General features: G+C 42.0%; 3 protein-coding genes across 3 annotated transcripts in view; all 3 read left to right on the top strand.

Annotated features, from left to right (window-relative positions):
* Nucleotides 1-15867, top strand: part of TSPEAR (thrombospondin type laminin G domain and EAR repeats) — a 53532-nt gene that overhangs the window by 2445 nt on the left and 35220 nt on the right. Inside the window, exon 2 of the mRNA XM_066259212.1 lies at nt 14966-15204. Coding sequence (XP_066115309.1) covers nt 14966-15204 — 239 coding nt within the window. The remainder of the gene's footprint in view (nt 1-14965; nt 15205-15867) is intronic.
* On the top strand, nt 5895-6392 carry LOC136325220 (keratin-associated protein 10-3-like). Its single transcript, XM_066259218.1, has one exon. The coding sequence runs from the start codon at nt 5895-5897 to the stop codon at nt 6390-6392; it is 498 nt and encodes a 165-aa protein (XP_066115315.1).
* Nucleotides 12557-13204, top strand: LOC136325219 (keratin-associated protein 10-12-like). Its single transcript, XM_066259217.1, has one exon. The coding sequence runs from the start codon at nt 12557-12559 to the stop codon at nt 13202-13204; it is 648 nt and encodes a 215-aa protein (XP_066115314.1).

Here is a 15867-nt window from a genome sequence, read left to right on the forward strand (position 1 = left end):
GGCCTGGAGCTGCATCTGGGTGGCAGCATCAATGGGCAGGGCTGGCCCTCTGTCAGGGTTTCTTATGGAACTGGTTTTCCTGAAGCCTCCAGTGTAGGGGATCTTGCTCACCTAGAAGACTCCTGAGTGCCTCCCAGACACCTCTACCAGTGAGGGACAGAAAGTCTACTTGCTCAGGCCCTGGACCTTGCACATCAGGACCTTGGGATTTTGCTAGGAATGAAGGAGATCCCATTTCATTAGTCATCTATCTGAAGGCATGAAACCCATCCAGACTCAGCTTTGAGTGGGCTGGTTCTAGGCACTCTTCAGTGATCCCAGGCACAGGGTTGGTGCTTCCCTCTGTATGAAGATGCTAGGAAGATGAAACCACATGGGGTGATGATGGAGACTGTGTTAGTCAGGATTCTCCAGAGAAACAACCTATAGGCTGTGTATGTATACAGATAAATTTATTTTGACTTACATGATTGTGGGGCCTGGGAAGTCCAAATATCTGAAGGCAGGCTGGAAATGCATAGAAGAGTTGGTGTAACTTGACCCCAAATATGATCTGGAGGTAGAATTCTTTCCTATTCTGGAAACTCAATCTTTTTTCATAAGGTCTGCAATTGATTGTGTGGGCCCCACCCACACTATGGAGGGCAATCTGCTTTACTCCAAGTCCACTGATTTAACATTAATCTTGTCTAAGAAATACTTTCTCAGCAACATCCAGATGTGTTTGACCACACAACTGATGGGCACCTGGCCTGGCCAAGTCAACACATCACAGGGACCGATAGCCCAGAGGGGAGAGTATTTGGAAATGGCAGGGCTCATTCAGTGCTCCCCTCAAGATCTCAAGTGTTTGTCCTTAAAACCACCGAATGGCTCCTCTATGGTGGTAATTTTGTTCCTTTTTGTTTCCATGAATTTTTAATCCAGCAACTGGCTGTTAACTTTCCTTGGACACTTGCTTGAAAGGAAAGGGGGAGGCCTGGTTAAGAGTGTAGATCTTATCTACAGATGCTGACTACCAGTCCCTGTCCTGCCAACCTTGGGCTGCATGACCTTAAGCAAGTTGCTTAACCTCTCTGTGCCCAGACTTCTCATCTGTTCACATCGAATTGATGTAAAAATTGTATGAACAGATGAAAAGTGCTCAGAATACCACATGACATAGAATGAAGCAAAAACTGATTGAACTTCATCAAAAAATAGATAAATTTATATATATACTCTGATAGTTCAAGAATCATCTCTAAATAAGTGATAGAACAAATAGATAATCAGGAAGGATATAAATTATTTAAACAATACTATCAACTCATTTGAATTATTCAACCTTTAGATAACACTATACCTCAAAACATTATTTTTTTTAATTCTCATCTCCCACTCTTTCTTCTTTGGCAACCATCAGCTTGTTCTCTATGTCTATTTCTGTTTCATTTGTTCATTCATTTATTTTGTTTTGTTTTAGATTCCACATATCAGTGAGATCATACAGTATTTATCTTTCTCTGTCTGACTTATTTCACTGAGCATAATATCTACTAGGTCCATCTATGTTGTTTCAAATGACAATATTTCATTCTATTTAATTTCTAAGCAATATTCCACTGTGTGTATGTATATAACACATCTTTTTGTCCATTTATCTATTGATGTACAAATAAGTTGCTTCCATCTCTTGGCTATTGCTAGTAATTCTATAATGAATATATGGGTACATATATCTTTTTAAATTAATATTTTTGTTTTCTTTAAATAAATACCCAGAAGTGGAATTGCTAGATCATATAGCGTATCTATTTTTAATTTTTTAGGAATCTCCATACTGTTTTCCATAGTGATTGCACCAATTTACAATTCCAGCAACAAGGGATTGTAACAAAGGATCCCTTTTCTCTATATCTTGGCCAACATTTTCTGTTTATTGATTTATTCATGATAGCCATTCTGACAGATGTGAGGTGATATCACATTGTGGTTTTGATTTGCATTTCCCTGATGATTAGTGATATTGAACATCTTTTCACAATGTCTGTTGGCCATCTGTATGTTCTCTTGGGAGAAATGTCTATTCAGGTCTTCTACCTATTTTTTAAATTGATTGTTGGTTTTTGGGGGGGAGGGGATGTCAAGTTGTATGAATTCCTTATATATTTTAAATATTAATCCTTTATTGATGTATCACTTGCAAATATCCTCTCTCGTTCAGTAGGTTGTCTTTTGTTTTGTCGATGGTTTCCTTCACTGTGAAAATCTTTTTAGTTTGATGTAGTCCCATTTGTTTATTTTTCTTTTGTTGCTCTTGCCCAAGAGGCATATCCAAAAAAAAAAATTTGCTAAATGTAATGTCAAAGAGTTTACTGCCTATATTTCCTTCTAGGAGTTTTATGGTTTCAGGTCTAACATGTATGTCTTTAATTCATCCATTTTGAGTTTATTTTTATATATGGAGTAGGAAAGTGGTCCAGTTTTACTTTTTGGGATGTATCTGTCCAGTTTTGCTGACACTACTTATTGAAGAGACTGTTTTTTCCCCATTGTATATCCTTGTCTTTTTGTCATAGGTTAATTTAACATATAAGTGAGGATTTATTTCTGGCCTCTGTTCTATTCTATTTATTTATCTATCTATATTTATGTCAGCACCCCATACTGTTTGGATTATTGTAACTTTGTAGCATGGTTTTATATTAGGGAGCATGATACCTGCCACTATGTTTTTCCTTGAGATTTGTTTGGCTATTTGGGATCTTTTGTGATTCCATATGAATTTTAGAATCAGTTTTTCTCATTCTGAGAAAAATGTTATTGGATTTTGATAAGTATTGCATTGAATCTGTCTATTATTTTAAGTAGTAGGATAATTTAACAATATTAATCCTTCCAATCCATGAGTAAAATATAGCTTCCATTTTTTTCTATCTTGTTCAGTTTCTTTCTTCAATATCATGCAATTTGCAGAGCACAGGTCCTTCATCTCTTTGGTTAAATTTAACCCTAAGTATCTTACACTTTTTAAAAATTAAAAAAATTTATATATGTAATTACATCAAACTAAAAAGCTTTTGCACAGCAAAGGAAACCATCAACAAAATGAAAAGACAACCCACTGAATGAGAGAACATATTCTTCAATACATCTGATAAGTGGTTAGTAACAAAAATCTATAAAGAACTTTTAAAACTCAATGCCAGGTATCTTATACTTTTTGATGCAATTGTACATGGAATTGTTTTTTTAATTTCTTCTTCTGATTGTTTGTTGTTGGTATTTAAAGACACAATAGATTTATGTACATTGATTCTGTATTCTGCAACTTTACTGACATCATCTATTCTAATAGGTTTTTTGTAGATTTTTTAGTGTTTTCTATATATAGTATCATGTCATCTGAAAATAATAAAAGTTTTACTTCATCCTTTCCAATTTGAATGCCTTTTATTTCTGTATTGTCTGATTGCTGTAGCTAGATCCTCCAGTACTATGTTGAACAGAAATGGCCATACTGGGCATCCTTGTCTTGTTCCTGATCTTAGAGGAAAGGCTTTCAGCTTCTCACCATTGAGTATGATAAAAGCTGTAGGTTTGTCATATATGGCCTTTATTATGTTGTGGTATGTTCCTTTTATATCCACTCTATTGAGAGTTTTTTATCATAAAAGAGTGTTGAATTTTGTCAAATGCTTTCTCTGCATCTTTTGAGCTAGTCATATGATTTTTTAACCTTTATTTTGTTAATGTGATGTATTGCAGTAATCGATTTATGCACATTGAACCATTCTTGCATTCTGGGGATGAATCCCACTTGGTCATGGTATATATTTCTATTAATGTGTTATTGTATCTTGTTTGTTAATATGTTGTTGAGAATAGAATAATCATTCTTTTGAAGTGCATGAGAAACATGTACCAAGATAGACCACATTTACTGAGATAGATCATATTGTGGATTATAAAGCATGTCTCAACAAGCATAAAAGTCTTTAAATCATACATGGCATGTTCTCTGATCATAATGTAGTCAAATTAGAAAATCAGTATTAAAAAGATTCTATAAAGCTCCCTAATATTTAGGAATGAAACAGATATGTAAAGACCATATGGATCAAAGGAGAACAAAAGAGGAAATTAAAAAATATTTTGAACTGTATATAAATGAAGCACATGTCAAAATTTGTGAAACACTGCTAAAGCAATACTGAGGAGCAAATTTATAGCACTGAATACCCTCTTTAGAAAACAAGGATGTTCTCAAATAAATGGCCTTAGCTTCCACCTTAAGAAACTAGGAGGCAAGTAAAGCTCCAAAAAGAAAGACAATACCAAAGATCAGAGTGGAAAACAATAAAATGGAAAACAGAAAAAAAATAGAATAAAAAACCCCACAAAGCTCTTTTCTTGAGAAGATTAATAAAATCAATAAATCTTTAGCCATATTGACACCAGAAAAGTGAAGAAGACAGTAATCCCCAATAGCATGTGACATCATTAGGACCCTATCGATGTTGAAAGTATAATAAGGGAACATTATGGACAACTTTATGTCCATAAACTTGACAACCTAAATGAAACAGACAAATTATTTGACAGAAACAAACTACCAGAACTCACTCAAGAAGAAATATATAACCTAAGTAGCTCTCTGTCTATTGAGGAAATTAAATGTGTAGTGAAAAACCTTCCCACAATCCAGCTGTTCTTTGACAGGTGAATGTTTAAGCAAACTGGAAGGTCCACACCACAGAATATCATCCCCAATAGGAAGAACCAAATTAGCTACATGACAGCAGCTTGAATAAATTGCAAGGGAATTGTGCTGTGTGAAAAAGTCCCTCTGAAAAAGTGATACAGTGTATGATTCCATTTATATATGTGCTCTATGTAACAAGAATAGAGATGGACAAGAGACACATGGTTGTCAGGGACCAGGGGTGTGAGTGTGAGTGGGTGTGGCATAAAGGGGTAGATGAAAGAGCCTTGTGGTTATGGTGCAACTCTGTGTCTGGTGGTGATAGTGGCATAGAAACACACAAAGACACACACACACACACACACACACACACACACACATGAGCGCTTCTAAATCTAATGAAATGTGAATAAGAATGGTGGACCTTCCATCTCCTGGTTGCGATTTGTACTCAGGTTATGCAAGATGCTGTCACAGAAGGAACCTAAGTAGGGGTAAGGATAAGGCCCGTCTCCTCGTGGGGACACTGGGCAGATGTGAAGGCATGGATGAGAATGATGCTGTCCTGGCTGCCTCGCTAACTCCAGGACTGCCCATCTATGCCCTGGAACCACAGCAGCCCAACATCCACCCCATCCTACGCCTCGCCTACCTGTGGGTGTGAAAGAGGAATAAATCAAGCAGAATCCTGGCTGAGTCAGGGTACAGAGCCTTGAGGGTCTCAAAACCCAGGCCCTCTGCTCCTGCCTGGCATGTTCCCCACCGAGGAGGCAGGCCAACACCCACGCTCCTTTCCAAGGACACCAGGAGCAAGTCTGCACCTTTCTCTATCATAATCCATGGGACCCCATACAGCCACAAGCAGCCCTATCAGCGACCACCACAACCATCTGCCTGAGAGAATCTCGGTCACACATTTCCCTGACCTATCAGGACCCGCAGAAGGAAGAGTGACTGCAGCGTGGCTGTAACAGCAGCTTCCATAAGAGCCAAACTCCTGTCAGGCGGTCACCAAGGTCCTCAAAGGCAATTGACTCATCTAATGAGGCTTCTGGTTCTTGCACTGACAGCAATAAGGAAGGGGACATGCGATCCTTCTGCGAGGACAACGCAGACCGGGGGCCAGATATAAAAGCCCTGGAATCTCAGAACTTCTTACACACACTCACACACACAACCACACACTCCTCCCAGCTCACCTTCCACCATGGCCGCATCCACTCTGTCCGTCTGCTCCAGCGACCTGAGCTATGGCAATCACGTCTGCCTGCCGGGTTCCTCTGACTCTTGCACAGACTCCTCCTGCCAGGTGAATGACTGTCTAGAGAGCTGCTGTGAGACCTCCTGCTGTGCCCCCAGCTGCTGCCAGACCACCTGCTGTGTGCCTGTCTGCTGCAAGCCCATCTGCTGCAAGCCAATGTGCTGTGTGCCCATATGCTCTGGGACCGCCCCCTGCCCAGTCCTCTCATGCTGCCAGCCTAACCCCTGCCCCTCATCCTGCTGCAGACCCTCCTCCTGCGTGTCCCTTATCTGCCACCCTGTGTGCAGACCTGCCTGCTGTATGCCCATCTCCTCCTGCTGTGCCCTCTTCTCCTGCCAGCCCAGCTGCTGCCGCCCAGCCTGCTGCATGTCCCTGCTCTGTCGCCCTGTGTGCTCCCGCCCTGCCTGCTGCCTCCCCACCTCAGCCCAGACTTCCTGCTGCTGATCAAACATGTCCTACAAGGGCCAGCCTAGCTCAGGTTTCATTCTGTGACTGTGGTCCTCTCAATCACCCCTCAGTCTGGTCCTGAGCTGTGTTAGGTGGCTGTCCTCATTCAGAATGTCTCCACTGTCCTGACCTGACTGACCTCTGTTCCCAGGAGCCCTGAATCTGCTGCTTCCCTGGGGTTTTTACCTCCCACGAGGTACCTCCACTTGCCTCTTGGTCACCTGTCCTTCTTTCCTAGTTTTTCTGTTGAGTCACTTGATCTCAACTCTCAACCTGTCAGCACCTCTTTGGGCAACCCAATAAACTCATTTTATTACTTGATGGCTTCCTTCATCTGATTTTATGGAGGTGGGGGTGGGGAACACAGAGTTTTTATCAGACACTGGTCTCTTCCGGCCACAAGTATTTCTAAAAATGAGTGACTGAGAAGTCCCAAAGGGCAGTGGCCTGACTCTTCTTGGTAGGGCACCAGGTGGAACTCTTGCCCTGGCCTGGAAAGTCAATGTCTGCTGGGTCTGTGCCTGACTTCCTTGAGGCCAGTTGCCTGCAGAAATGTCATGGTCTAAGGACTTCACAGGCCCCATGGGCCATTTCCACCCACTGTCCCATCTGGACAAATTCATGCCACCCCCATTTGCCCATCAGGAAATGCCCAGGGGCTCCCTGCAGCACTGCCTCTGTGGACCTGGGGCCACCCATATCCTCCACCTGCAGGGCTACACTGTTAGCAGAGACCTGATGGCACGAGGGAGGGAGGAGTGCTCCCATCCTGATGGAGTCAAGGGCTGGATGACCTTCCCACAAGACCTAACCCAAGAAATTAGCAAAAATGAACATCTTGCAATGTTGATGCATTTGTTACAAACATGGTTCATTGGTTATAATCAATAAACTTATACTGACATATCAATATCACCCAAAGTGCATAGTTTCCATTAGAATTTACTCTTGATGTACATTCTATAGGGTTTGATAGAGAGACCATTATAATTCATACAGAATAGTTCCCCTGCCCCCCAAATCCTCTCTGTTCCACCTGTTCATCCCTTCTTCTCTGCTAACTCCTGGGACCACTGATCTTTTTACTGTCTCCATAGTTTTACCTTTTCCAGAATGTCATATACTTGGAAGCATACAGTCTGAAGACTTTCAGATTGGTTCCTTCATTTAGTAATGTGCATTTAAGGTTTCTCCATGTCTTTTCATGGCTTGATGGCTCATTTTTTTTTTCTAATTTAAATAACATAACATTTACTAGCTTAACACTTTTTTTTTCTTTTCCAAGTGAGAAGAGCGAAGATAGAGAGACAGACTCCCACATGCGCCCCACTGGAATCCACCCGGCAACCCTTGTCTGGGGGCTGATGCTTTGCCCAACTGGGGCCATGCTTGTAACCGAGCTATTTTTTAGCATCTGAGGCAAAGGCTCTACCAAGCCGTCCTCAGTGCCTGAGGCCAATGCATTCAAACCAATTGAGCCATGGCTGTGGGAGGAGAAAAGAGAGAAAGAAAGAGAAGGGGAAGGGGGAAGGGTAAAGAAGCAGATGGTCGCTTCTCCTGTGTGCCCTGACCTGAAATCGAACCCAGAACATCCATATGCTGGGCCGACGCTCTACCACTGAGCCAACCAGCCAGGACCTTAACACTTTTTAAGTGTACAGTTTGGCAGTATTAAGTATATTTATAATGTTGTACAACTGCCATCCAGAACTCTTTTCATTTTGAAAAAAATGGAAACTCTTTACACATTAAACAACAATTTCCCAATTCTCTCCTCCCTCCAGCCCCTGGGAAACACCATTCTACTTGCTGTAACTAAAGTATCTCATATAAATGGAATCTCATAGTATTTGTCTTTTTTGACTGGCTTATTTTGCTTACCATATGTCTTCCTGGTTCACTTTTTTTTTTAAGAGTGAATAATATTCCACTGTGTGTATGTACATTTTGCTTATCCATTCACCCATCAATGGACACTGGGTTGCTTTCACACTTGAGCTATTGTCAGTAATGCTTCTATGAACATGGGTTAACAAATATCTCTTCGAGATCCTACTTTTAATTCTTTTGAGCACATATCCAAAAGAATCACTGGATCTTACGATAATTCTACTTTTAATTTTGGGGGACACCCATCATGCTTATTCCGACAGTAGCTGTACCACTTCATGCTCACACCAACAGTGCACAGGGGCTCCAATTTCTCCCCCGTCTCACCAAGACTTGTTATTTTCTGTGTGTTTGGTTTTTATATATAGTTTTTATCCTAAAGGATGTAAGGTGGTGGTGTCTTGTAGGTTTGATTTGCATTTTCTCTAATAATTAGAAAGCATCTTTTCATGAGCTTATTGGCCATTTGTATATCTTCTTTGGAAAAATATCTACTCAAGTCCTTTGCTTATTTTTGGATTGGATTGTTTGATTTTTTGTTGTTGTTGTTATTCATTTTTAGAAGTTCTCAATACATTCTATATATTAATCCCTTATCAGGTACATGATTTTCAAGTGTTTTTTCTCACTTCCTTGGGTTACCTTTTTTCACTGTTGGTATTGTCTTTTGATGCAAAAATATTTTTAAATTTTTACAAAATTAAATTTGTACACTTATGTTGTTCCTGCCTTTGATGTCATATCCAGGAAATCACTGCCAACGTCAAAGCTGTGAAGCTTTGTCCTGTTTTCTTCTCTAAGAGTTTTATAGCTTTAGGTCTTGCATTTAGGTCATAGATTAATTTTTGCTTAATTCTTGTACATGGTGTTAATTATGGGTTACCTTTATTCTTTTATATGTAGACACCCAGTTTAACCAACACCATTTGTTGAAAAGACTGTCTCTTCTCTATTGTATATACTTGATACTATTGTCAAAAATGATTTGACCTATTATTCAAAGTTTTCTTTCCTGGACTCTATAATCTATTCCATTGATCTATGTGTCTTTATGCTAATACCACCCCCTTTGGATTGCTGTAGTTTTGCAGTAAGTTTTGAAATCAGGAAGTGTGAGCCCTTATGCTTTGTTATTTTTAAGGATCGCTTTGGCTATTCAAAGCCCCTTAAGATTCCATATAAATATTAGCATGGATTTTTATATTTCTGCAAAAAAATTTGAGAATTTAATAGTGATTACATTAAATCTGTAGATTACTTTGAGTGGTATTAAAATCTTAAAAATATTAAGTCTTTCAGGACACAAACATGGCTGCCATTCCATTTGTTTCTGTCTTCTTTCCTTTCAGCAATGTTTTGTAATTTACATTGTACAGGTCTTTTATCTCTTTGTTTAAGTTAATTCCTAAGTATTTTATTCTTGTTGATACTATTGCAAATGGAGAGTTATTTTCATAATTTCTTTGGGGGCCATTATTAGTTTGCAAAAATTCAACTGAGTTTTGTGCATTGACTTTGTATTCAGCTATTGTGCCGACTTCATTTATTAGTTCTAATAGTTTTTTTGTGTGTGGACGCTTTAGGATTTTTTTAGTTTACTATCAGAGAATCTGTGAACAGAAATGATGTTACTTCTTTCCAGTTTAGATGCCTTTTATTTCTCTCATGGTCTACCTGCTCTCCTAGAGTTTCCAGTGGTATGAAGAATAGAAGTGGCAGAAGTGAGCACCCTCGCCTACTTCCTGATCTTAGAGGAAAAACTTTCAGTCTTTTAAAATTGAGTATGATGTTTGTTGTAGGTTTTCTTTTTCTTTCTAAGATTTTTCTTTTTTAAAAATTTTATTTAGAAAATGAAATTTAACAGGGTGACATTGCTTCATAAGAGTACATAGGTTTCAGGTAAACATTTCTATACATTTGAACTTTTGATTATGTTATATATTGTCTACGGCCATACCACCCTGAACGCGCCCGATCTCGTCTGGTTATGTTATATACCTATCTCCCAAAGTCAAATCATTTTCTGTCACCTTATATTTGTTCCTTTTTACACCCTTCCCCTCACCCCTCCCCCAGTTCCCTCTCCCTGGTAACCACTTCATTTTTCTCTATGTCCATGAGTCTCAGTTTTTTATCCCACCTATTTGTGAAATCATACAGTTCTTAGCTTTTTCTGATTTACTTATTTCACTTAGTATAATGTTCTCAAGGTCCATTCATGTTGTTGTAAATGGCAATATGTCATCATTTCTTATGGCTGAGTAGTACTCCATAGTGTATATGTACCACATCTTCTTTATCCAGTCCTCTATCAAGGGATACTTTGGTTGTTTCCATGTCTTGGCCACTGTGTGGTTTTCATATATGTATTTATATATATGTTGTTTCCTTCTATTCCTAGTTTGTTTAGTGCTTTTATCATGAAAAGGTGTTGAATTTGTCAAATACTTTTTCTTTGCATCAATTGAGATGATCATAAATTGTTTTCCTTCATTCTATTAATGTGACATAATACATTGATCAATTTTCTAATAAGAGATGGGTTTTTTATTATTATTAATTTTTTGAGAGGAGAGAGAGTGACAGAGAGAGAGAGAGAGAGAAGGGGAGGGAGGAGCAGGAAGCATCAACTCCCATATGTGCCTTGACCAGGCAAGCCCAGGATTTTGAACCAGCAACCTCAGCGTTTCCAGGTCGACGCTTTATCCACTGTGCCACCACAGGTCAGGCCCATTGATCAATTTTCATGTGTAGTGACCTAGGAATAATAAAAATTTCTTAACCAGATATAAGGCATCTAGGAACAACTCACAGCCAACACCATATTTAATTGTAAAAGACAACACTTTCCCTAAGACCAGGAACAAGACACAGATGTCCTCTCCCACCATGCCTCGTCAACATCATACTGAGGGCCTTACCCAGCACAAGGAAAACAAATAAAAAGCATACACATTGGAAATGAAGAAATAAAATTGTCTCTATTTACAGGGAATGATTGTCCGCATAGAAAAACTTCAAGACTCTACAAAAAGACTCCTAAAATGTAAGAGAGTTTAGCAAGGGTGATGAATGCAAACTTAAAATAATAAAAATTATAGTTCTATACAGAGGTTGGCAAAAGTAGATTTACAGTTGTGAGTGTGTGAAGCAGAATTTATTTTTGTATCATTATTTATTTTATTATTTATTTGTATTATTTGTCTTTTTTAAAATTTTTATTAATTTTAATGGGGTGATATCAATAAATCAGGGTACATATATTCAAAGAAAACATGTCCAGGTTATCTTGTCATTCAATTATGTTGCATACCCTGTATTATTTGTCTTATCACTATTATTATTACTGTTATCATTTTGTATTATTACTTATTATTTATATTTTACATAATGATGGCTGATAATTTTACCTACTTATGCCCACCCTTGTATAATAGCAATAAACAACTAGATTTCAAAAATTTTATTTAAAAGTATGACATAACAAAATAAAAAATGAAAACCAGTATAAATCCAACTGAATATGTACATAATGAGAACTATAAAAACACTGATGAGATAAATCATAGAAGACACAAATAAATGGAAAATTAGACCATGGTAAGTTGAGTTATTATAATAAAGTTATCTCCAAAATGTTCTATATATTCAAGGCAATCCCAGTTGATTTTTTTTGTTGTTGTTATCTACAAGCTGATTCTAAAATTATTTGGAAAGGCAAAAGAGCTAAAATAGCCAAACTATTTGTCATTCTGTGCTGTGTTTGAAACCTTTCTTCATCTGTCTTCTCATTTACTACTTCTCTCCTTGGATGATCTCAACTCTTCAGCCCTCATCTTTGTGGAAATGTCCTACAGTGGATGAGCAATAGTGTCTCAATTTCAGGCGTCTGCTGCCTGGTTCCTAAGTCTGGGATTCAAACCCTCACCTGCAATGACACAGAGCACAGCAGGGCAGGTACAGGCTACCAGGGCTCCATGACTCCAGATTTTTCCAGTGGTGTTTGCTTAGGAAACCAAGCACAGGCCAAGGGGGTCAGCCTAGCCTTCACCATGACAGGCATTTACAAGCAGCATACTCTTTCCTATAAATAAACCAGAAATAATAAGGGCTCAAAATATCAACAAGGAAAGGAGGGTGTGGGGAGCCTACTGCTTGGACAACAAACATCCAGGAGGGGTATAAAAGCCAACAGCTCTGGGCACCTCACACACTCACACTCACTCACACACACACACACTCACACCCTCCTCCAGCCCCACCTCTATACCATGGCCATGTCCACCCTGTCCGTCGACTCCAGTGACCTGAGCTATGGCAGCCGTGTCTGCCAGCCTGGTTCCTGTGGCTCTTGCACCGAGTCCTCCTGGCAGGTGGACAACTGTCCAGAGAGCTGCTGTGAGCCCTCCTGCTGTGCCCCCAGCTGCTGCCAGCCCTCCTGCTGTGTCTCCAGCTGCTGCCAGCCCTCCTGCTGTGTCCCCAGCTGCTGCCAGCCCTCCTGCTGTGCCCCCAGCTGCTGCCAGCCCTCCTGCTGTGTCCCCAGCTGCTGCCAGCCCTCCTGCTGCACCTCCACCTCTTGCCAGCAGGCCTGCTGTGTGCCCATCTGTTGCACCCCCATCTGCTGCAAGCCAGTGTGCTGTGTGCCCAGCTGCTCTGGGACCTCCCCTTGCCTAGCCTCTTCATGCTGCCAGCCCACACCCTCCCCCTCATCCTGCTGCAGACCCTCCTCCTGCGTGTCTCTCATCTGCCGCCCTGTGTACAGGCCTGCCTGCTGTGTACCCATCTCCTCTTGCTGTGTCCCCTCTTCCTGCCAGCCCAACTGCTGCCGCCCAGCCTGCTGCATGTCTCTAATCTGCCGCCCTGTGTGCCCCCGCCCTGCCTGCTGTGTCTCTACCTCAGCTCAGACTTCCTGCTGCTGACTGAGCACACCTCCCCAGGGCCAGCCAGGCTTGGATCTCACCCTGTGACTGCCGTTCTCCCAGCCACCCCTCAGTCTGGTCCTGACCTGGGTTAGGTAGCTGTTTCCATCCAGAACAGGTCCTCAGGTCCCTACTGTCCTCACCTGACCTCTGCTTCCAGGAATTCTGAACCTCACTGCTCTCGGAGTTCTTGCTTCCCAAGAGGCACCTCCGCTTGCCTCTAGGTCACTTGTCCTTCCCTCCAAATTTCTCTGTCAAGTCACTTGACCTCCACTCTCAACCTGTCAGCATCTCCTTGGGCACCCCAATAAACTCACTCTATCCCCGGATTGCTTCTTTAGTCTAATTTCATGGCAGCCATGCCAGCGGGGAGAGAATGCGGGGTTTTCACCAGACATGGTCTCCTTCAGCCATGAGTATTTCTAAGAAAGTGTCTGAGACATCGGAAAGGGAGGTGGCCTAAGTCCCTGGGAGGGGCCTTCCTCCCAGGAAGGTCAGTGAAGTAGTGGCCATAGACTATGTTACCCATTCTGAGCCAAGTGGATTTTACGGAATTAGGTGTTAAATTAAATATGAGGAACATGGAGTCTTTTAACTTCATTAGAATAATAGTTGGATGGAATTTGGGTCACCGGGTTACATGGGCAAAGACTTGCTGAAAAACATACTCTAATTTTGTCACAGATCTGCTTCAGCACTCAGGATTCTTCACTTTCAATTGTATACTCTTTTCATAGTGTTAGGCTGGGAATTAAGAATAACTACTTAGAATCAAGTATACATTATTTCTCTATAGTTAATGTGGTTGTGGTGGCTGTCATTTTGAGGTCACACTGTGGTGGGAGGTATGTGGTTTTTAAATTGTGGAAAAACACTCATAGTGCAAAGGCTGCTATTTTAACCATGTTGAAGTGCACAGCTCAGTGGCAGTGAGCACATTTGCATTGTTGTGCAGCTGTCACCACTGTCCATCTCCAGAACTTTTTTCATCTTCCCAGAATGAAACTCTACCCCCATTAAACATTAACTCCCTACCCCTCCCTGCACCCAGCCCCTGATGCCCACCATTCTATGCTCTGTTTCTATGACTGGGAGTGCTCTAGGGACTCATGTTAGTGAAATCATGCAGTAGTGTGTGTGTGTGTGTGTGTGTGTGTGTGTGTGTGTGTGTGTGACTGGCTTCACTCAGCATAATGCCCTCAAGGTGCATCCAGGTTGATGTCAGAACTTCCTTTTTAAGGCTGAAAATATTCCATTGTGTGGATGGATCACATTATTTATGCTTATCCCGTCATCCATCAATGGACAGCTGGGTTGCTTCCATGTTTAAGCCTTGTGAATAACGCTGCCCTGAACATGGGAGTGCAGATATCTCTCTTAGACCCGGCTGTCAATCCATTTGGGTGTATAGCAAATGATGGAATTGCTGGCTCCTGTGGTAGTTCTATTTTTAATTTTTTTGAGGAAACGCCGTACTATTTTTATAGGGGCTTTACCATTTTACATTCCCACCAACAGTGCACGAGAGTTCATATTTCTCCACAGGCTCATCAACACTTGTTAGTTTCCGTCTCCTGATGCCAGCCATTGTCACAGGTGTGAGCAGTGCTCTTGGTTTTAACACTGACAGGTTCCGGCCGCAGGCCCTGCTCTGGGAGCCCTGCCCTTACCTGCCGACCTTCACCCGCCCACTCTCACCTGTCCCGCCCTTGCCAACCTCCCTGCATCGGGCTGCACTCACTCGCCTGCCCTTTCTTGCAGAAGAATGAGTACCTGTTCACAGTGGTGGCGGAGGGGCCGGACGCGCTGCTGCTGGGCCTGCGGTATTCGCCCACCCGGCTGCACTTCCTGTTCCTCAGTGAGGACGCGGCCGGCGCCTGGCAGACCCGAGTGTCCTTCCGCAGCACAGCCCTGATGGACAGCCAGTGGCACACGCTGATCTTGGCTGTGTCTGAAGACTCTTTTTCCCTCACCACAGACTGCGGTGTCCCCGTGGACATGTAGGTACTGGGATGTTGGGGAGGGTCGCATGGTGCTGTGGCTGCTGCCCCGACAGCCCGAGTCCGGAGTGGGTATCTAGGGGCAGCTGGAGTTGTGGAGTGCGGGCCTGGCAGGGATAGGCTTGTGGAAAAGTATCATTAGGAAACTGCACTGTGGCAGGAGTGCCCAGGTCACATGGTGGGGCTGCGACAGGGGCAGGGACTAGTCTGAGAACAGAGGGCAGCCTGGCCCAGGATTTGGTCTGAAGTGTGAGCCCAGGCTGGGTTTGAGCAGGGGAATGGGCCCTGCAGAGCGCTGTGATCATGGCGAAAGGCCACAAGAGGAAGATCCTAAAGGACTCAGGCGCCAGAGTCAAACGGAAGCTATGGTTCAGCGAGGCTCAGGTCCTGCTGTGTGACTCTCAACATGTCATCTAACTTCTCTGACTCAGTTTCCTCATCTGTTATGAAGAAATAAAATATTCACTAGAACTCCAGATAAACATGCAGAGTAATCCTTAGTCACTTTGACACAACCCTGGGCACTTGGAAGCCTGAGTTCCTTTTTCCTCCTTGCCATAGCCTGGTTTCTAGTCTGTCAGTCAGCAAGCTGGACCAGGGAACAGTGAGTCCCTGCGGCCTGGCCAGCTGATGATCCACCTGGGCCCTCAGCGTCCATCCTTG

The sequence above is a fragment of the Saccopteryx bilineata genome, chromosome 2, assembly GCF_036850765.1.
Source record: "Saccopteryx bilineata isolate mSacBil1 chromosome 2, mSacBil1_pri_phased_curated, whole genome shotgun sequence".
NCBI classification, from domain to species: domain Eukaryota; kingdom Metazoa; phylum Chordata; class Mammalia; order Chiroptera; family Emballonuridae; genus Saccopteryx; species Saccopteryx bilineata.

Bases quoted from the DNA above. Each gene is read 5' to 3' on its own strand.
- LOC136325220 (XM_066259218.1), top strand. From the start codon at position 5,895: ATGGCCGCATCCACTCTGTCCGTCTGCTCCAGCGACCTGAGCTATGGC.
- LOC136325219 (XM_066259217.1), top strand. From the start codon at position 12,557: ATGGCCATGTCCACCCTGTCCGTCGACTCCAGTGACCTGAGCTATGGC.